Source organism: Leishmania martiniquensis, chromosome 34 (genome assembly GCF_017916325.1).
Source record: "Leishmania martiniquensis isolate LSCM1 chromosome 34, whole genome shotgun sequence".
NCBI lineage: Eukaryota > Euglenozoa > Kinetoplastea > Trypanosomatida > Trypanosomatidae > Leishmania > Leishmania martiniquensis.
The window spans coordinates 1,158,233-1,180,000 of record NC_090169.1 but is presented as its reverse complement, the minus strand read 5'-3'; the positions used below and the strand labels follow the sequence as shown (position 1 = coordinate 1,180,000).

Below are 21,768 nucleotides of genomic sequence, written 5' to 3'. Positions count from 1 at the left end.
TTTTGTACTGGCCGTGGCCGAGCAGTGCATAGGTAATGTGAAGCATCGCGTGTCCGTGTTGCAGATCACTTCTCTCTGTGGAACGGCCTTTTTTTTTGATGATTGGGAGCGATTGGCAGCTTTTACGCCGGCCACCTTTTTCACCTCGGTGGGCGAATGGACACGGGAAGGCCTCTTCTCGCGCCAAGAGTGAAGTGCGTGTTGGGAGTGTCACTGCTATTGATACCGGCACGTGAGAGAGAAACATTGGAAGGAGGAGTAGCATGAGTATGGAGAAAACAGATGTATCTGCATCCGCAGGTACAGTCGAAGCGACAGCGTTACGGTATTTCCTCTCTCTGCGTGGCAGGGGAAGGGGTGGGGGTCATCCAACGTCATTCCTTTTATTCGTGGAAGAATAAGAGGAATGCCTGAGAGAGCGCCGCATGCTGTGAAGGAAGCTCTAGCACTTTTACGACACGCACTTCGTCGTCGAATGCAGATAGAGCGAAACGACGAGGAGAGCGCAGGAGGGGCACATGCGACCCCGACGCTTGCTACGCTCCACTGACAACCAGAACATGTGATACCTGAGCGGCTGCACACGTTGCATGGAAAAAAGAGGCAAAACGTTGGGGTACCGCAGTGCGGTGCCATCTTGTTCATTGGGAGCGGCAGCGGAGAAGGCGGAAGAGAGAGAGGGGGGCAAAAAAAGGCGTTTTCGATTTCTCCTTTATCGTCCTTGAGACGGAAACACGGGCACATCTCCGTTTCTACGTGGGCCATAAGGTGAAAACGTAGGCATACACTTACACGCCGCGCCGCACGTTTTTAGTTGACGAAGAAGCAACCAGGGACTGCGCAACCATCGCGCATCCGACTTCGGCGCCACACGGAATGAGAAGAAAAAATTTATAAGTAAATAAATGAGACCTAAGCGCGGCCCGAAAACAGCGTGTGCAAAGAGAAGGGAAACAGATGCGCACCTGAAAAAAAACGGGTGTCTTCTGAACGGTAGGAGACCTGCACAGGCCAGAGAAGGCTCCATAACGCATGATCGCATCCAACCGTTGGCTGGGGTGAGAGGAAAGGGAGGGAGCGCGAGAGGATCGATAGTCACTATACTAGACGAGTACCGTCAGCCATGAGAAGAGAGGCTCCCGGCAGCCTCTCAAACCGTCACCCGAGCACATGTCCTGTTGAGCGTGACGGGCACGGCGCAAGCGCAGCCTCCAAGAGAGCAAAAAGAAAAAAGAGTGCGAAGGCGCCAATTAGAGGTACCAATGCTGTTGTACACCGATAGCCCGCGCGCAGAGAGGATATGCGCACGTAAAGACCTCCAGAACACATGTGCAACTTCATCGCAGGGACAGCGTGTCAAAACGGCTGCCACAGCAGCCGAAACATTCAGCCATCGCCTCCTAACACTGCGGACTTCTCCTCCACTGCAAGTGAGTAAGCGGAGACCTGGAAAGAAAAGAGAGAGGAGGAGTGACCCAAACACACGGACGAGCGCGTACAGAAAAGTGGGGAACAAAGTAAGAAACATGCGCAACAACCGATGAGGAAAATGTCCTCCAGAAGCGTACGATGCGTGTCTGCCTCTGAAGCAGGGAGGCGCCATCGTGCTTTTTTATTATTATTACTGGCAATGACATCAAGGAAGCAAAGAGGAAGGGGGAAGGGATGGCGGTCGTCGCGGCCATGGAAAGGCATAAGTGATCAAGCGACCTGACACAAGAGAAGAACGCTGAAGGAGGTGCACACCAGCGCATTTCTTCTTCTGCCTTTCAGGGACTTTGGTTCTCGCTACTGTCGCCGCTGTCACTGCTTCAGCCATAGCGCGCATCTCTTTCTCCCTCACCGGTTTCGCTCTCCATTCTTCTTCGCGCTCTCCCTCCTTTACCCTCCCTTTGCCGATGAGCTTTGGTGGTCAGATACCAGAGCCATCCTTCTCCAGAAACATGCGCTCATGCGGTTGCAAGACATGGTTCGCTTTCTGCACAATGGACGAGAACGGTGGCACATCTCGCACTACCCAACAGTTACCGCCGATGGTGCTGCGCTCGCCAATCGTCACCCGGCCCAGGACTACGGCGTTCGCGTAAAGCGTGACGCCGTCCTCGATGATGGGATGTCTTGGGAGGTCTCGAATTCTCTCGCCCGTCTTCTTGTCTACCGGGAAACTTCGCGCACCGAGGGTGACGCCTTGGTAAATGGAGACGTGGTTCCCTATGATCGCAGTGGCACCAATGACAATGCCGGTGCCGTGGTCAATAAAGAAGTGGTGCCCAATAGTCGTGTTGGGGTGGATGTCGATACCCGTCTCGGAGTGAGCCATTTCTGTGAGCATGCGGGTGAAGTTTTGCGGGACGCCAAGCAGATGCAGCTGATGTGCCACGCGCTGATGCACCATGCAGCGAAGTCCTGGGTAGCAGAGCACCACCTCACTAGGCGAGGAGGCAGCAACGTCTCCGTTGAAAATCGCCTCGACGTCGGTGTGGAGTAGCCAGCGCACATGCGCTAGTCGCTCCACGACAAACTTTGTCACAATGGCGTCTGCCTTCCGCTTGCAGTTGGTGATGAAAGCCTTGCCGTGATCATCGCTGATATCTGCAGTCTCGCGCACGGTGCTAACCGTCGCAGCAGTAGTCATTGGCAAGACCACCTTAGACGAGGAGCGAGCAAGGCTCAAGCTGCACTGCGGCACCGCGGGCGCCACCGCGCGCGCGTTACTGCCCGCTGCTGCCGCCACGCTAGCTTCACCATTGGAGGATGCTGACTCCATCGGAGGCAAGCGCGAGGCGGGCCTGCGTCCCCCATTCCAGTCGAGAGGCGTGCGCTGCGATGTGCTTAGTGGCTTGAATATATGTGTGTTTTCCACCGCCCGCGGGTCGCCGTGCAAGACAAAAGCGAGGTAAATCTGCGTCGTGAGCATGTCTGTGATGTGACCAATCACCCACTCCATTAGGGAGTCCGCATCGTTGAGTATTGGGGTTACATGCGACGGCGGGTTTGTGCACTCAGGGAAAAAAACATAAAAGAGACACTCAACCAGTTCCCTCAGCTTGCTGAGGCTGATGCGGGGATGAAAGGCCGGCAACGCACCATCCGCGCGCTGCGGGTGTAGTTGCTCGAGGGCCTCCCGAATGCGGTCGAGACGTTTCATGGCTCACACACGTGCACCCGCGTCCGGCAAATATTGGGCACAACGCAGAAAGACGCGGTCTTCGAGGGGCAGTGAAAGGGGGAATCGTTTCGTTCGTCAAAAAAAAAACCGAATTGTCGGACACGGAGGAAACCGCAGGCCCACAGATGCATAGGCGCAGTAACGTCGATAGGAGAAGGAGAGACTGAGAAGCGCGCAGAAGACAAAACAAAGCGAAACGGAGAACGGCTCGTTGAAGAGACGCCAGCAGCGGATACGAAAGCGCTCCAAAGACGACGATGGCAGCGACCACACGTTGGTGCGCCTCTGCGACACAAAAGAGGACAGAGTGAGACTTCGCGCGACTGGCCGCAAAAGAACGAAAGTGAGGCAGCCAGAGAAAGGAGCTGGCCCTACTCCTAGTCCTTCATGAGCGGGAGGAGCAGCAGAGAGAGAGGGACGAAGAGAGGAAATGAAACGCGTGAGGGGGGGGGGGTAGAAATGGGAAGGTATTTTGTGTTTCAGGGGCCTTTTCCGTGAAGGACGGTGCCTGATGGGGCCTCTAGGTGACCTCCCAGGGCGGATATCGCCAAGGTCAGTCCACGTTTTATGCGGGAGAGAATTATTTTATTCGCCAGATCGCTGCGCTTGTTGCCCGGCGTGCCCACTGACGTTTCCTCCGAGTGGCGAATCGTCGTCACTCATCAAAACGGCCTTGTCTCGGAAGACAGAAGAAAAAAGTAGTGGGATGCGGCAATGCAAGAGAGCAATGACACTCCGCTTCAGTTGTTGGTGTGTGTGTGTGCGTGTGTGTGGATGGATCCGCGTCTGTTACCTAGATCAGCTTGCCAGTGACAGCTGAAGTGGGCAAGAGTGAGAAGCCGAGCGGGTACGTAGGGGTATAGCGGGGACGAGGGGGGAGAGGAGCATACAAAGGTGATGAATGGAGAAGAGATCGTGCGCGAAACAGCCACGAGCGAAGTCGGAAGGTCAACACCGCTATGGGGCACGCATCTAGTAGCTTGGTACTCAAAACAAAAGTGCCTTCACTCCTATAGACGAGCGATCCGTCGAGTCGGTGACCACGCTGGTCAAGCTATTGACAGATCTGCAGCTGACCATTCCCGTGAATGCGCGCTGATCCGCAGCGCATGAGTTCATGTCTCAGTAGTGGTTTGCAGTGAGAGCCATCTACACACGATGTGAGGGGCCTGCGCGCTCCCTGCCGCCATGGCAACCACCTCTCTGCGCACGCCGCAGGGGTGGGAGGCTTCAGAGAGACGCAGAGAAAAAAGAAAAACAGCCGATAAGCCATCTGCCGCATCCCTCCCGCTCCTCTCCTCGTTCCTCAGAAACACCAGTTGCCGTGACCGTGTCGTGCAAAATGTGCGCCCGTGCGCGAGCCGTATTAGACCCCCGACATGGATTAGCAGCATTGCCACGATCACCACCCTGCTGCCCACTGGCCCTTACTGCTCGAGGCCCGAGTGAAGCGCAAAGGGGTACTTCCTAAGTGTCAGATGAATACGTCCTGGGCGAAGAAATACGCCTCCACTGGTGCCGCCGCCCTCTGTGTCGGGGACCACTGTCGATTTATTTTTACACCGTTTGCCCGCCGCCGCCACGTCTGTACTGCCCGGCGAGGAGGTGGCGCTCGCAGCGGAATCGGCAAAGACAGGACTATCAAAGACAAGCTTCACCTTTCCCGTTTTGCCAAAGGAGGAGTCGATGATGCCCTTGACAGCGCCGGGCCTGCTCTCTTGTGGGGCTGCCAGGTCTCCGTCGGCGCCCTCGGGCTCGAAGACGACGACAAGTCGGAGAAACTTTTGCACCTCAGCGAAGAGTTCTGCCTTCGAGCGAGCCTTCCCCACGTCACCGTTTTTACCCCGCTGCGTACCCGCAGAGGCTCCACCGTGCCGGCTATTGTTACCCCCGGCGCCGGGCGGCTGCAGCGACACGACGCCGTCGGCAATACAGCTACGGCTGTCCAGTACCCGGTCTACTCGCAGAGTTCGATGCCGGTATCGCACCACTGGAAGCCGGCGCCACTCGGGTACCTGGCCATCGCTCGGAGACTGGTGCGATCCGCCTGATGGTATCGAGGCAGTCGCTGCAGGACCCCCGTCTTCGCTGAAGATGTGACACACCGTGCCGGCCAGTGCGATACGGCAAAAGTTTTCCCGCTCAACATCCAGCCGCATGGCGATCAGAGACACCCCAGGGGCTGCCAGCACGGGCCGCTCGAGTAGCAGTACAGCATAGTATTCCTGCTCGGCGTGTGAGGCTGGCATCGGCCGACCAGGCACCCACACAGTGGGGTCAGCACATGCGTAGCTCGCAATCGCCCCATCGTCCAGTGCCTCCACCCATGTACTCTCGATGGAGGTATCGAAGTGCGTCACAGCGCCGGAGACGCCAAGGTCCGAAGTAGCGCACGGCGGCCTTGAGAAGTACCGCATGGTTCCCATCACCGTCGCATGGCCGATCGTGATGTGGAACTTCGTGTGAGTGTCGCACGGGAATGGATGATAGCGCACGCGGTTCACACGGGCAATCAGCTGCGATGATCTCGCCAGTGTTCGGCCACTGCTCGAGGCGCTGCAAAGAGCACCGCGCTCCATCCATTCTTGGTCGAACTGGGCCACGCATAGCCCAACCCGGTCGCCGCCCTGCGCAGACTCCACTGCCTTGTGAAACACTTGCAGGCCCTTCACCTTTCGAGTCATTTGTAGCTCTGGTACGAGGACCGTATCCCCAACCCGCACTACGCCAGCCGCAACAGTCCCTGTGAGCACTGTTCCCTGGCCTCGGACGGCGAAGCAGTGATCCACAAGCATGTAAAACCGTTCTGGCCTCTCGCTCTCGCTTTCCTTTGCAGCCTTCAGCGCCGCGAGGTCGACTGCACGCAGCACCTCCGGCAAAACCGCCTCTGTGTTCATGGGGGGCCCGATTCCGCCCATCGGCTCCCGCGGCGCAGCCGCTACCTCCACAATGGCCACCGTGCCCCACCGCGTGCGGCGGAAAGTCTGCTGTAGCTTTCGCTTGAGGGCGCCCAGAGCCGCCTCTTTTGCTGCCGGCGTGGCTCCTTGAAGCGCATCCACCTTGTTCACTACAACAACGAGCGGTTTTGCCAACACTTCGCCCAGTACGAGACACTCTGCTGTCTGCGCCTGCACGCCCTTAGTTGCGTCCATGACCAGCACCATTGCATCAATGATCTGCGCCCCACCAACCACCGTGCGAATCAGAGACGCATGCCCTGGGCAGTCGACCAGCGTGCACTGCACCTTGGTCAAGTCAGCTCCCTCAAGTATTCGGCAGGCATCCTCGTTGCCATCCTCGAGAGACACCTCACAGGCACTGAAGCCGAGATCCAGTGTAATTCCACGTGCCTGACTCTGTGGACTTTTATCAAAGGCCGCAGTCGACGCGGTGCGCGAGAGCGCTTTCGCGAGCGACGTCTTGCCGCTGTCAACGTGACCGAGAAGTCCTATGTTGACATTCAGCATGTGTGCGCTCCGCCAGTACAGCGACCTTAACTGCGGGTGACTGCGCGACGGGTGAGGGGTGAGGGAAGAGGGAGGAGGCAGATTACCTTCCCTCCCGCTGGCAACTGATATGGCGAGAGCGAAAGTGGATCACGTCAGCCATGTGAGGGGGGAGAGGAAAAAAAAATCAGCAACGATACAGGCGAGGAAGAAGTCACGCCAAGGTGGACACTGATGCGGTAAGACCCTCCCTCGGAAAGCAGTGACGAGGGCAGAGAGCGGAGTGCACATGGAGCTCGTTTCGTTGAGCGGTGGTGCGCACGGCAGTTGAGCAAGTGAAAGACCCCTGCGCCCTTCATCGGCAAAAACTGTTCCTCCGTGCATGCGGGCTTCTCTCGAGGAGATTTTTCGCTTGTCATCTTTCTTTATTGTGGAGTCGACAAAGTAAGTTCTCGGGCATGCGCATCGAAGTTGCAGCCGCCTCCTCGTAGTGAGAGCCCATATGGCTTCTCCTCCATGACGATCAACTACTCAGCGGCGGCATACCCGCAACCGCAAACGGCTCATCCTCGCCCACCCCCTTCTTCCTCCTCCCTCCCCACTCACCTGCACGCCAGCAAACACACACGTGCGTACGACTGTGCTCGTGTGCAGCACGGTTAAATGCAAGGCAGCCCCACCTCATCGTCAGCCGCCGTGGAGCGTGGATACGAACTCTACCTCGTCCCCATCTTCTAAGACGTACGCTACGCCACCAAGAACCTCGGCATCGCAGTCGTTCACGAGAATCAGAATACCTGGCAGGACATTAGCGCCCGCCGCGTCGGCAAACAGATGCGGTCTTTCCTTGATGTAGTCACGCTGCAAGATGCCAATCAAATCCGAGACGGTGGCGCCGGCAGGAACGACATTTGTCAGGGTGAGGCTCGCCTCCTTGTTGAAAAGCAGTTCGCAGCCGCCGCTAAGGCCAATGGTGATTTTTTTGTGCGTCGTCGTCATTAAGTTTTGCGGCTGCTGAATATATGGCGTGCTGAGTCGTTCCTTCAACCGTGCCCCTGCACCGGGTAGCGCTGTACAAAGCTGAGAGGCGCAGCGGCGCCGAGATTTGTGCCAGGCACGCACAGATTGGCGCCTGAAGAGAGTCCCTTGAGGAGAAACGAGAGGCTGGAGCACGCACAGCACAAAGGAGTTAAACAGACGAGAAGGTAAGGCTGAAGGTGGACATCATCGCGAGGGGGGGCGGAAGAGGTCATCAAAATCGCACGAGCGTTGCCCTGAGGGGCAGAAATCCGTACAGAAACAACGAACGGCCGCTTCACAGCCCTGCGAGTTGGAGAGGGGAGAGAAGGAAGTGGAGCGGGTGGCGCTTCATTCAACAGCTAGCGCGGAAGTGTGCAAGGTGTCGGCAGTGGTCGGGTGGGCGTCTCCAGCACGGCTCAACGCCACCCGACGAGAAGCCATTGTACTTCTTGAACCTCTCCATCTCCATGTTCTTCCGGCCCAGGCAGCGGCACACACGCCTCTGCACGCCACCGCATCATCTCGATAGAGCCTCCCTCACTGTCACACGTCAGTCCATCCCGCCAGCACCTCCGCCTTTTCTCAGGATTTATTTTCCACTATGCATCGCACGTCCTTTGCGGCGCTTCAGCGCAGGTACATCGGCAAGTTGAGGGAAAAAAAAGAACAATACAGAGGCCGGCGCTCACGTGCCACGGCACGGAAGCACTCTCGCCGGAGTCATACTCTAAAGGCCGCCAACGCTCTGCGGTGCGAAGAGAAGCGATCCCCCCACGTTACCCTCTCCGCAACGACCCCATCATGCCGCTGCAAAGCCGCCTCACACGCACAGTGTCGAGGTGAGGCACATCTGCCTCGAACAAGGACCCCACTGCCTCATCTTGACCGCTGTACTACAGCAGGCCGCATAACACTTGGCACCAAAGTAATGCTTCACGCCTGCTGGCCCAGGCCACCCCCACCACCACCACCATGCAAATACACTGTGGAAGGAGAGATGCGTTGGAGTTACGCTGACCATCTCCCCATCACACAGGTGCCCGCTGTAAACGGAGTAACTCCGGCTCAGTGCCTTCAAGAACGGGAGCGCTGATACAGAAAGCTCTACCTTGGTACAGCTCCCGTGCCGAAGGCCGCTCACGCTGTCATCCTCGGAAAAGCCTCGGCATTTGGTTGTGATTAGGAGCTGCCTGATTTCCCCGAGGAGAGTAGAAGCGTCGCCTAGATGTGTCACCCCCCCTGCGAAGTGTCTCCTAATCAATGAGCCCTGCACAGAGAGCGTATGTGGAGAGGGGAAGGCGGAAAGGCCTTGAAAGAAGAAACAAACGAGAAATTGCCGCCCGTACAAAGAGTTAGGACGGGACAAAGACGGAGAGACATCTCAGGAAGGGGCGCGCAGGTGCGTGCTTGTGTGTCGGCGAATCTGACAGGTAATGCCAACGAGAAGTAAAAGGGGGTCAATAGACGCCCAGTGAAGAAGCGCCCTTGACGCCAAACAAACGAACAAATGAGATGCGAAGAGGAAAACACACACTTACAGATACGCTCCGACCAATAAAAAAAGGGCAAAGCACATTCAAAGACAAGACTTCGTTAAAACGGCGCCATTCTTCTCCGCTTCTTCTCCCCCACCCACACACCCCTTTTTTATTGGTTGTTGCAACCCTCTCCCTCCTCTTTCCCTCCTTGCCTCCCTTGTCTTTTTTGTCCTTGTCCCTTTGCACTATCGATGAAGACGCCTTCACCGCCCATGTTTTCCCTCTGGCCCTTCTCCCCACATACCCAACCCCTTCTCTGTGTTGCCACCCCCAGCTCTGCACCAGATGCTCAGGGCGTAAGACACCTGCGTAGGGGAGCCGACTTCGTGAATAGATGCATATATGTATCTCTATATATATAGATAGGCTTCCTCATTAGCTGCGGTACCAGCGGACAAGACATGGAAAAGGATTCATGGCGTCTCATAAACGAAAGAGGTGCGCAGCTACAGCGTTATGCAGAGGCAGGGAAACGGGCGCGGGAGAGGTGACTGGACGGTTCCTGTAAAGTCGTCGCGGGGTGGGTTGTGACTGAACGACACTTGACTGCAGCGCTGCTCTTTGTGCAGCTAAGAAACACCCCATCGTGCTAGACCCTCATGTATCCGCTCCCCCCCCGCGTCGTTCGCGAGAGCTGCGTACAACTCCTCCGCAGCACCCAATCCGAGAGGAGCGAGAGCGTCCGTTCGCGAGCGTCGATTCACCAAAGAACGCATGTACCGAAGCGATACCGCAAACGCTCGACAGAGCAGCGCGCGACAAAGAAAAGTGAGGGCACCTCGAGAGAGAAACACAAAAGCGAAGAGAGCACCGAGCCGGGCACCTTCACGTCGCGAGAACAGCGAAGAAGAAGAGCGGCCCCTAAACGCAGTTCCCTCGGCACCATGCTTCGGTTTTCCACCGCCGTTTCGGCTACGGCAACCTGAGGAGGCGAATGCCAACCGTTCGCAGACATTGTGGGCGGTCGCTTCAATGAAGCGTGGGAGAGGGGAAGTGGAACAGTACGCACCACGGAGAATACACATACACACATACAAAAAAAAAACGTGCAAAGCCCCCAGACGGAAAGGAATCAAAGATACGATTAGAGCAAAAAAAAGATCCCAGTGAGATCTCTTTTCTCCTTCGCACGTCAGCCCTTTCAATCGGAATGGTATAGAACGTAAAGCTATGCCCACCTCCCCAGTCCTCAGCTAACGCCGACCAACCTCTCGGCCTCGTCGGGAAGGGGGCGAGGAGGGGAAGCAGACCGCCCCACAGTGAAAGGATGGGAGGGTACGCCGTGACGAGAAGTCAAGAGGTGCAGAATTTAGAATCGCCCCATCGATGCTGCTCGAACAAATGAATACATGTCGAAATGAAAGACACAGGCACAAAGGATCTGGCGCGTCGGGATCTCGCTTCAGAAGCGAGACACAGCGGTCGTTTATAGATGCCACGCAGTTTTGTTCCCCCCCGTCCACCGCTTGGCCCATCACTATCGCTTAGTGCAGACAGGGGTAGTCGAAACCTGCCGCCCCCCTGCAGCTACGCGTTCTCGTGCGGACGCAGGGAATTCCGTAAGTGCGACGGGGGAGCATCAAACGGCGGTGTTGTGTCCAGCGGAGGCGGCGACTGGCTTTGCATGCGATGGTGGTACGCCGCGTACGTCTCATCATCCTCCACCGACTTCATAAGGCGCTCGCGGGTCTCACTGGGAAGGAGCTCGAACGAGCGGCGGCTCAGCTTTGCGGTTTTCACCACCGCGCTAATCACTATCACATCAGCAACGGAAACGTGATGGTACAGGAACTCGATATGGCCGGTGCAGTCTCCGCGATGCAGCAGCGCCACTTCCTTCATTTCACCGCTCTCTGCATCCGGGGCCATCACGCGCAGTGTACCCTCCATTATAAAGTGCACCCAGTGAGTCGGCACCCCGGCCGCGATGAGCCTCTGCCCCTCGATGTAGCTGTCCTCCTTGAGGCGCTCAGCGATACTTTCCAACTGGGACAAGGACAGCCCAGCGAACATCGGCAGGGATGAGAGGAAGTCGATGTATCTGCAACGCTTGTCTTCCATAGCCCGAGAGGTGATCATCTTGTAGGTGCGGCGCTCAAGCGAGGCGCACTGCACGGAGGAGCGCGCCACGACGGACGCAGGGTTGGATGCTTCGTACATCAAACTCAAGTCGCCAATTGTGGAGCTGCGCACAAGCGGCACAGTCACCTCTTCTCCGTCGTCGTTCACCGTCGTCGTTTCGGCCTCGCCATCGAGGACGATGAAAAACGTGTCGTTCATGCTCCCTTTCTCTAAAATTCGCGCACCCGCCTCAAACTCTTCGATGTCCATGATAGAGGCAAACTTCGCAATGTCGCTGTCGTCCAAGTTGGAGAACAGGAAGTGGCGCACAAGTACGCGCGAGATGGTCTTCAGCTTCTCCTGTGACTTGGGCGTAGTGGGAAAGTTCGCAACGCGCACCTCGTTGAGGTCTAGAGACGAGTCCGAGATAGCGCCGCGACTCGGGCGCTGCATATGAATGGTACGACGGCGCACATCTTCGCGATCGTCGATAAACTCATCCTCGGCCTCCTTGTTCGCCTGCTCTTCGTCCTCCGAGTCCTTTTCCGTCTTGGAGCTGCTCTGGGTGTCAGCGTCCTGACACCCGAACTTGTACCCCTGCAGAGCTTCCTGATAGCAAATTGTTTCACTGTAGGATACAGGCAACACTGCCGCTGTGCCATTCATCGCCGAGTTTTCCGGCTCGGACTCCTGCATCGCGGTTTGGTTCAGCGGGGGTGGCGAAATGCGCTTCGGCGGGTTGAGCGACGGCGATTTTGTCGGCTGCGCGGAAGGATCGCCGGCCTCCGTAGGCCTCGGTGCTGATACATCGTTCACGGCGAGCGTGGGTGCCGCGCATGCTGGAGCAGTGCCTGGTGGCCCGAAGCCCCTCAGCGAGGACCTCTTACGGTGTTTCTCACCTCGTAGCTGGCGCAGCTGCTCAGCTACCTCATCCGCAAAAGCGAAGTCGATGTGCCGCGCCTCAATCCCACGACTCGCGCCGCGCGTAGGCGCTTTCCTCGCTGCAGAGGTCGTAGTGACTCCACCATTTTTCTGTAAAGGGGCGGAGGCAGAGGTGGGCGCCGTGCGTTTCATGGCAGTGGGCCTTCCCATGCGTGCTTTTTTCACCGGCATGGAAACCGTTGGTGCGGTGACAGCCGCAGTCTTCGACAGAGACGGCACGAGCGGTGGCAAACTCGCTTTGCGCTCCATCCTCCGGCGCCGTTCCTGCTTTTTGGCCTTCCGCGCAGCCGCTCGCTCCTTCTTCGCAGTCTTCGCCTCCTTGCGGGAGTGCGCAGCAGCTAGGCCACGGAGTTGAAGATAGTAGTGGATACCTTCAGCGATGTTCTGCAACAACAACTCCCGAACCTCCTTTGGCACACGTTCACCCATATTGCTGACCACCTGCGCCACGCACTTGTCGAAGCTCGACATCTCGGCAAGACACGAGCAAAGAACTGGAGAGTGGAACGGGCACGTCAGAATGGGTGCGTGCTCGCGTCTGGCAGAAACGATGGGAGTGTGCGACGTGCAGGACCGCAACAGAACGAAAGCAGCAAAAAAAAATAGGACGACTGAGAGATGGCCCAGGAGAGCGCACGATCACAGATGAACAAAATAGGTTCACGACGATGAGTGCTTTTGAGGTGAAAGGATGGGGAAATGCGCTTCTTTTCGGAGCACGTATAACGGAGACGCACAGTGCTGCGTGAGCTCGTCACGAGAGAAAAGACAGCCCAACGCGCCAGAAGAATGAGAAATGTAAAAGGGGAGGGAAGGGGGAGGCGGGGCGGCGGCTGAGTCTCCCTTTGCTTGAAAGTCTGTGATGGGTGTGAAAATGTGCTCGTATCCTCACTGAACCTGTACAAGTCAGTGTTGATGTTAGTACGAAGCACGTCGCTTTTTTCAATTATTATTGCGTCTTTCCTGGGTTTTGCTCTTTCCTTTTTTACACCCAATCGTTGGCATCATCGGCGACAGCGTCCACAGGGAGTGGCGGTCAAGTGTGCCCAGGGGAGCAGACGGAAAGAAGCAGAGATCAAAAGTGGTGGAGAGGTCGAAAGTGAGCAGATCGGGGACTGCAGCGATACAAATGCGACGAAGCTGAGGACTGTGCGGTCAACAGCAAGCGCCGGCCACCTTGGCGTCGCCGCTGAAGCGCAGACATCACTTTCGTTATCCCCCTCGTCGGAGATGAGAGCTGAGAGCACCACAGAAGAACCATTCCACACCGCAGGCCCTTTTTCATGTGTGCGGTGCACGGAAGCCAGGCTCTCCTGAAGCACAGCGTTGCACGAGTGACGCAACACTACACCATCGTGCCCATCCCTCTTTCCTATTTTCGTTCTCTCCCACCACCTCCTCCTTCAAAGGCGTCCCCAATGAGGAAAGCAGCAGACAGACCCCAAAATGAGAAAGAGACACGTGAAAATGCATGGCGCCCTTTGCCTTTCCCTCCCATGCACGTCACATGGCACGTGAGCAACAGGCCGCTGTGGTGGTGGTGAGCTGTCCGTCCGTCCAGGAAAGGGGGAGAAAAATAAAGAAATATGACGAAGGACATGGTTCAATGGAACCATAGATGGACACCTAGACACACACGTACACACACACACACACGCGCACACGCGCACATACACACCGACTCTAACTCAGAAAGAAAGCAGCGAACGAGCGAGGGAAGGACGAAACAAAGAAAAAAGAAGCTCGCAAATTAGAGGTGTGCAGAAGCGTTTGACGCGCATATCATCACAGACAAAGTTTGTAAGATCGAGCCAAAAGAGAGGGCCACTAAAACCCTCACAACGTCACTTGAGAGGGGCAAAGAAACGCACAGAAGAGCAATTCTAAAGAAAAACAGTACGCAACGCAATCACAGCAGAAACGGCAGCCCTTCGATGCAGAGCAGCCGAACACACGCGTGAGAGTCAGGCGAAGGATATGGAGGCCTGCCGAAAGGAGTCGAAAAATGTGTGCGCCTATGTGAGCAGGCTGTTCGGGAGAGGCGTGTATGGAACGTTTCTTGCATGGGAGGAGTCCACTCGTGTAGACCATTCAAATACACACACAGACGTAGGGGCGCGCGCTTCACAATGCTTGCACGCGAGCGACTTCATCTGCGCCCCCACGCACACATACACGCAAGTACTCCATTTCTATCACCCGCTTCTTCGCCGACAAAGACAGAGCAGTATCACTCGTACCAAAGGCAAAGATGAAGGCGCGCAACATTACACAAGGCACTGGCAAAGAGGACCACATCACTTAACAAGGGTAAACGTCACCAACCCACCACGCGTGAACGATTCCACATGGCAGCAGAGTCGCACACGCTTCAACGAAATCGCTGCTCTCGCGCAAGCGCAGAGACACCGCAGAGAAAGCGAGCGGGGACAAGCCAATCCGGCGAAAGAGCGGTGCCTGAGAACCCCCTCCCATCCGCCGATTCAGGTGTACATCACACAAAAGTCTGAATAGCGCGCATGGCCCCCTGTCCTCCCAATCCCCTCCTCCTCTCAACCATCACCCCCACCTGGTGCTGCGGGGCACACCGGCATAGGTGCTATCACGCGAAACAAGAAAGACGACGGCACCACTGGTGACACGTGAAAGAGAGACATGCCGCCACAAAGCCGCTGTTAACGCACGCGCGGCACCCGCGCCAAATATATATCATGCGATGTTAGAAGCTGAGGCATTGATAACAAAGCGCAGTGGGGCAAAGAAGAGAAACTGCAGACCCAACGTTTGCATGCCCCACGGCGCAGCACTGTCACGTTTCTACTGTGCTATCGCCTGAGAGAAAAGCAGGCTTCGAGCGGCGCCGTGTCGAGATCACTGGTGGCGGGCCTGTCGTGACGCCACTATTGCCGCTATGGCCCCCATAGCTTGGAGACAGACCACGCCGCAGAGCGGTATCGCCGCCTTTGCCGTTTGCACCCCCGCCGTAGACACCGCCGCTCACCGACGCCGAGTTGCCGCCGCTATAGAGGAGCGAGCGCGGTGGTCCTGTCGGCGCCGTTTGCAGCAAGAGCAAAATGGCCATCTCAGGCGGCAAAAAGGTGCGCACACCGCTGAAGGTGGTTCGAGGTAGCAGTCGTGCCCCTTTGATCGTGATCTTATCGGGGTACTCCTCTGTGGTCATGCTCTTCATGATGGCCGTCAGCAAAGCGCTTCCAGACTCGCTGGTGGACACCTGCACCTCCTTGCCGTGCATCTTGAAGGCTTGTGCAAAAAGCAGTTCCGCGGACTCGATCTGCAACTGCCGCTGGAGCCAAAGCGCGAGGCCGCGGGTGGAGTGGAACTGTGTGAGGGGTAAGCGACTTACCGGGTTCAGACCCTTTAGATCCAGCAGCGCCACCAGCATTGCGCGACCGGTGTCGTGGAAGGTGGCTACCGTGTGCATGAGAGGCAGCGGGGTTGGGAGTGCGGTATCCAGCTGGTCGCCTGAATGACTCGTCAGCAAAGCAACCTGATTCAATGTGTCGGCCATCACATGCGAGGTCTCGATGGTATAGCCATGCACAATACCAGCCTCCGTGAAGGCCACGACGCGGCTGGAGGAGTCCTTGCGCTTGCCAGACTTACCGACCGCGAACATGTTCGCCTCCGAGAAGTTGCAGCTGCGGAAGTCCAGGTAGGGCGTGTTGAGAGAGACGAGCTTCGCATAGAGGAGGTTTTCTACCTGGTTCGCTCCATCCATGCTGTTTCCGTAGAAGAAGGTACCCCGCTTGTTCGCGTGGGCATGCATGTCAATGAAAAGGGCCAATTGGCTGCCCAGAGACCGCAGAAGAGCGAGAACCGCGAACGGCGCAGGGTGTCGCTTGCGCGACGGGTCCCGGTACATGCGGTTGAGGTCGACGCCATTCGAGTCGACGCGGCTGTGGCCGCGAATCACACCGTCCGGGTTCAGCATCGGCACGATGCAAAACACAAAGTTGTGCCGCAACGCCGCTGCGCGACTGTCGGTGCAGTTGAGGAGAAAATCGATGCACCCGTGCATGAGATGACTGCCTGGGCATTCTCCCGGATGCACACGAGCCGTCAGCACCACGTAATGTTTGCCAGAGAAGGAGTAGGGCCGTTGTGTATGGCCAAGAGCCGAGGAGTGCGGTAGGTCGTCATCCTTGGAAATGAGAGGTGCCCGCTGTCCTGTCATGCGGCTGCAGTCGCTAATCGTTAGCAACGTAACGTCTCGCTTCTCTAACGACTTGCATAAAACCTCGCGGTGAAAGTAGATCTCTCTTTGCGCGGCGGCGCTTGACACAGGTACACCCTCACTATTAGAGCTTGCGACGCTTTTTTTGTCCCTGCTGATGCCTTCAGGCGGCAGGGTGATCGGGCCGTTTTTGCCGTGCGACTCTGTCGTGTCACGCTGCTCAGAGACAAAGCGCATCGCCTGATGATCGCGCCCTTGCACACTCGTCTCTCTCATTGAGATACTTCGCCGCGCCACCTCCTGCCACATTGTCAGGTTCCGCTGCAGTGTATAGTATGTGTAAGGGTGGTTGCTTGCAATGTAGATAGCTGGAGCATCTGGGCGGCCTTGCGGCGGCGTGTATGTCACTGAAATCTCCGCCTCGATTTTGAAGTGGAAGGTGAGGTTCATCGCGATGTTCTTTTTCTTGTTCTTTTTGCTCTTGCCGGCCCCAGACGGCTTGCCCGCAGGCGAAACGGAAAGCGAAACGGAGCCGCTGCCCGCGCCAGCAGCGGTGCCAGTCCCACCCAGGTCACCCTCATTGTAGCCCTCATCGCCGCCGTCGCTATCAGCGTCGTCCTTCGGCACGGGCTTGTGGACGAGCAAAGGATAGCCGGGTGTCTCGGGCATTGTCTCGAGGGCTTCTACTAGCGCCTTTCCCGGGATGCGAGTGTAGTGCGGCCGCGTCGGGACGACCGCCATGACTGGCATCCACTCATACGTGAACATGCTGCTGTGCGCCATGCCCACAAAGCAAATCGTGACAGTGGCCCCTTTGATGCCGCCGCGGACAGAGAAGTGAAACCACTGCCGGTTGTTCGTTTGCCATGGCGAGTTGCCGCAGTCCATGGCCGTGTACATACGGTACTGGAAGGTGCCCAACCGTTCCACCTGGATTAGGTTACCACTATCGAACTGCGACGAAAACTCCAGATTGTCCTCCTCAAAGTAAAAGGTACGCTGGTTGTTGGGGGGCCGCTGGAACACCCAGTTACCGTCATCGACTAGCGAGCCCTGCGGCATCGGCCCAGAAGCATTGGCCGGCGATCCTGATGCGAGGTGTGCCGCGACGCCAGGGTCACGCCGGCCAACAAGGTGAGCAGATTCCCTCGTCGAAGATACATTGGTACTCTTTGAAGTGCGTCGAGAAGCGTGACAGCGGCCCTCTGTCGACGTCCGCTGTGAGTTTCCCTCCTTCGGCGAAGTCTTCCGAGAGCAGCCGCTGAAGCTCTGCCCCATCCTAGTAGCGTTGGCTTCGTTATCCAGGGAGGAGAAGACCACCGTCTGTATGCTAGACTTCTGATGCAGTTGCTGTTGTCTACTTTGCAGTGGGTGACTCGACGAGGGCGGCTGAAGTGTACTTCTGTTCGGGGTGCTGGTCCTCGGCTCGGTGACCAAGTTTCCGGTGCGAATGATGTCGAGGTTACTGACGACGCTCCCGACAGCTTCCGGCGGAGCGGGCGTGAGCGCGCAAGACTGGAGAGCCACGTGCTGGAGCGCAGATGGCAACAACTGAGATGAACGCGACGCTGGCAGGGAAGGTGTGCGGCATGTAGCCGGTATGCCACAGCGACTCGATCGGATCGGTAGAGCTTGCGTGCGACCGGGCGAAGAGAGAGGCTCTATCGAAGACTCGCGCAAGCCGGAGTGCAGCTGCTGAGCGAAATAAGCTGCACCCTTGGGAGAGCAATCACGGCCTTCCAATGGAAGCCGATGCGTCTGGTGTCTAGCGACGGTATTCTGCTCTGCAGAGCCTCTGTGGGTAGAGGAAGAGCGGGCAGGTGCGGCAACGTCCCTGGGCTTGGGTGTTGTGGAAAAGAGGAGTGATCGGCTGAGGGGTCGATGCTCCAAAGGAGGTGATGGTGCCAAGCCGTCCTCGCGTAGGGCGGAAACGTCTCGACCGTCACCTCCGGTGGTCGGCGCTATATCGGAGTTAGGCGCGCCTTGTCGCCAGCGTGGAAATGCGGCAGCCGCCCGCAACACTGGGACGTCTGGTGGATAGGTGGTGAGGTCCTTGTAGAAGTGCAACCCCAGGGCCCCGCCCGTCTCCTCGCGAGCTTCGTTGGTCAGGCCCTGTAGGTCAGCCTCCTCCTCTGCTGCTGTGCACGAGCGAGTACTATTCGCTTGATACTCGCGTTCCTTCAAGCTTTGCTGTTGTGCTGGCTGTGTGCACTCAGACGCCTCTAATAGTGCGTCTCTTCCTGATAATTTGGTGTTGTTGAGAGAGCTGCTGCGAGGCATTCATGGAACTGCGGCATAGCCAGCCAGAGGACAACAAAATAGAGGGCACGCTAGAGCTCTCCTCGAAGAAGAATTAGGAGGTTCTACCGCGCAGCGCTGTCGGCTGTAGTGAGGGGCGCGCGTCTCTCGATGTTCTGTGTCACCTGGAGACGATTAGAAGTTCACCGAGACGCCTTCCTTTCATGTAGAGTGTTGGAGCAAAGCTGCTGACTCCCTCTATGCGCACACCAGCGCAAGGGAAGAAACAGGGGATAAGAGGGGCGGGCAGGAAGATCCATACAGCTTCCGACGGACGCCGTCAGAGAACGAAAATATGGGAAGCGCTTCGAAAGACGACCACCACTTACATACCCAGAAGCGCAAGGATCGAGTCATACGGCGGGGTGAACACACGCAAAGAAAAAAATGGAGATGCGCCAAAGAAGAAGTACGTTAAAGAGGAAGCGTAGAGAAAATATTCAGACCAGGAACTGCCGGCAATAACATTCACCAGTAAAGACAGAGGAAAGCCACGAGGCCAAAAGAAAGACAGCGGAACAAAAGCGTGAAGAGGCGACAAGCATGCCGTACGGGCGGCAGTCAAAATGGGCAGTGCCGAAAACAGTGATATTTGCATCGGTCGCCCGTGCTTCCTTCGCCTTTCTATCACAGCATCCGCTACTCGGCTTTCTCTCTAAGTGAGCGCCCGCCTCCTCCGTTGCCGACCTCGCCCGTACTCCCTCCTCGATGGAAGTCACCCAAAGCTCAGGCAATAAGAAGATATACCTTTACATGAGTATTCCCCTTTTGTGTGTATGTGTGTGTGTGCGTGTGAAACGTTTCGAACAGAAATTGACGACTAGAGGGAGAGCAGTACGCGCAGATCTGTGTTACGTCGGCGGATCTGCCTCGATATATATCACGAGCATTCGAAGCTACTGCGACCAACTCACACAAAGCCACAGCAATCAAGTCAAAGCAGCACATCACTGTTACAAAAGAGGAGGAGACGCTTGCATGCATGGTGCATGCTTACTGGCAACAGTGCAATGCCACTCACCCCTCTACTTGCGTGCATCGCCCCTACCCATGGGGCCAGCGCCATCTCTTTGCACCTGGTATTCGCCATCGCCGCTCAGCCCGCCAGCGGACTTTCTGACCTATTTCCGCGCAGTGGGCCGCGCATCATGTATGACACTGGTGGTGGGGGTCGTGGGGATTCGCGTCGACGTCTGCTTTGCGTGCGTGTGTCTGTAGCCCTCTGACGAGAGCAGCGCGGCCACATGTATCATCCACGGAAAGCTGAGCCGCAGATTCAGAGCGCGCATACAAAAAGGCCGCCAATGGGCAACACACCGCTCGCATGCCTCGCTGAATCGATCCTGTCGGCAGGGCTGTGTCACCAGCACGTGCCTGAAGCGGCAGGCCTCCGCTCTGTCGCACGCTACGCGCACCTGCTGTACATGCGCCACGGCCAAGAGGTAACATTCGCCCACAGCCCACCCAGGGCGCCAGCGGACAGCATCCCTTTGGAAAACAGTCAGCGCCGGCGAGATAGGATCACCACGTCTCAGGTCGACAGCCACAGTTGTCTCAAAAGACGCTCGTGCGACTCGGCTATTCGCGCTTTACGCCCAACCCCTGCGCACGTCAGCAAAAGCCTTTTCCGCCCAGACACGGAGGCTTTGCTCTCTCCTGCCACCCACGACCCTCTCAGCCGTGAACAGTGGCGGAGGGGGGGGAGACTTCGACATCTCCTTCGCAAGGCCTGACTGTGCAAAAGCAGAGAGTATCGCAGAACAAAGCGCAACCAGCGATCGGACAAAACGCCACACAACGCTTTGGCTCCAGCTGGTGGAGCACGATGATGCCGCACTCGTAGCTGAAGCATGGCGATATGCGGAAGCGCATGGGCGCTAACCAATCAGATTGTGAGCCGCTACGCACCTATGCAGCCCCTCTTTTGCTCAACCGCACGGTTTGCGCGTAGACCGCGAGTGACCTGCGAACCGGCAACACCTGCTTGCGCATCACAGCAGCTTCGCCCATACATTCAGCGAGTCGGAGAGAGCGACGCCTCGCTCCCCCGATCCCTCTTTCCCTCAGCATCACCAGCCCACGAAGCAGGAAAAGCCCGGGCGTCACGTTCTGCAATACATGGAAACCCGGCGGCAGCTCACATAGCAGAGCGAACTTTACCAGCTAATGTTTCGCGAGAGGGTGCGAACTCACTACTGATGAATTCCTAATAGGCGCACTGACAGGCAGCAGCTAAAAGGATGCCAGCAGCGAAGGTAAGCGGCGCCTTCCGAGCTTGATTCAACTTGAGTCACACAGCCACCTGGAAAGGAAGCCCATAGGCGGCATGCGAAACAGTCAAGGGCGCTTGATCCTCGCAGAGGTGCCTGAGGACGAAGAGCAAACAAAATTGGCAATACGTCCTCGCCCTCCTGATACTTCGCTTTCTCCCCATAATCTGGGCTATAAGTGCGGCTAACACAATCTCTTCGAGTTGCCGTGGCCAGCGCGCCTTCGAACTCAAAGCTATGAAGCAAAGCTCAGCACCAGTCTCGCACACTGGTCAACACAGTATAAACTTGGAGAAGCGCCGGCGTACCATCCCCACAGAAGTTCACGACAAAACAACTGTATACATAGACTGCAAAGCGGCACCGATGTAGGCAGTCGATGCTACTTCCCGCCCAAACGCGCCAGCATCATGAAGAAGGATTAAAATGCACCACAGAATCAACTAAACGCAAACGGTTCAGCCAGGCACGCGCGAAAAAACACCCCAAAAAATCACGCCACCCAACACCCGTACGCCTCATTAACCAGCCAAAGCAGTGGCACCACCGGCCGCGCACACGCACACACGCCAGCCACACCGCCCAGCACCGCGCACCGCCGTCAGACAAGCGCGGCGCCCTGTATGCGCGCATGCAAGCCTCGCGCCGTCCTGCGTGGCTGTCGGCCGGCCCATCCCGGGGGCCAGCCACGGTCACCACCGTGTCGCGCCCTCAGGCGCCCATCATACAAGCGCAGCAGACAAGAGAGGTGCACGTGGGGAGGCGTGGGTGCAAGAGGAGATCGCATGGAGAGAGGGACGCATACGTGTGAGCATTCACGGGCCTGCAG

At 57.2% G+C, this 21,768-nt stretch overlaps 6 protein-coding genes across 6 annotated transcripts in view; all 6 read right to left on the bottom strand.

The window, feature by feature from the left end:
• Positions 1–46, bottom strand: part of LSCM1_02309 (uncharacterized protein) — a gene marked incomplete at both ends in the record, with an annotated part of 357 nt that extends 311 nt beyond the window's left edge. Inside the window, one exon of the mRNA XM_067319892.1 lies at positions 1–46. This exon is cut by the window's left edge and continues 311 nt beyond it. Within this exon, the coding sequence (XP_067175267.1) occupies positions 1–46 (46 nt within the window).
• Positions 47–1,912: 1,866 nt separating this feature from the next.
• Positions 1,913–3,148, bottom strand: LSCM1_02308 (uncharacterized protein; the record flags this gene model as incomplete). The annotated part of the gene is made up of 1 exon (XM_067319891.1): positions 1,913–3,148. One exon carries the CDS (start codon positions 3,146–3,148, stop codon positions 1,913–1,915), a length of 1,236 nt encoding a protein of 411 aa, XP_067175266.1.
• A 1,448-nt stretch (positions 3,149–4,596) lies between these two features.
• On the bottom strand, positions 4,597–6,636 carry LSCM1_02307 (uncharacterized protein; the record flags this gene model as incomplete). The annotated part of the gene is made up of 1 exon (XM_067319890.1): positions 4,597–6,636. The coding sequence occupies one exon, from the start codon at positions 6,634–6,636 to the stop codon at positions 4,597–4,599; it is 2,040 nt and encodes a 679-aa protein (XP_067175265.1).
• Positions 6,637–7,302: 666 nt separating this feature from the next.
• LSCM1_02306 (uncharacterized protein) lies at positions 7,303–7,614 on the bottom strand (the record flags this gene model as incomplete). The annotated part of the gene is made up of 1 exon (XM_067319889.1): positions 7,303–7,614. One exon carries the CDS (start codon positions 7,612–7,614, stop codon positions 7,303–7,305), a length of 312 nt encoding a protein of 103 aa, XP_067175264.1.
• Positions 7,615–10,700: 3,086 nt separating this feature from the next.
• Positions 10,701–12,647, bottom strand: LSCM1_02305 (uncharacterized protein; the record flags this gene model as incomplete). The annotated part of the gene is made up of 1 exon (XM_067319888.1): positions 10,701–12,647. One exon carries the CDS (start codon positions 12,645–12,647, stop codon positions 10,701–10,703), a length of 1,947 nt encoding a protein of 648 aa, XP_067175263.1.
• Positions 12,648–14,985: 2,338 nt separating this feature from the next.
• LSCM1_02304 (uncharacterized protein) lies at positions 14,986–18,651 on the bottom strand (the record flags this gene model as incomplete). Its single annotated transcript, XM_067319887.1, has 1 exon — positions 14,986–18,651. The coding sequence occupies one exon, from the start codon at positions 18,649–18,651 to the stop codon at positions 14,986–14,988; it is 3,666 nt and encodes a 1,221-aa protein (XP_067175262.1).
• Positions 18,652–21,768: the final 3,117 nt, after the last annotated feature.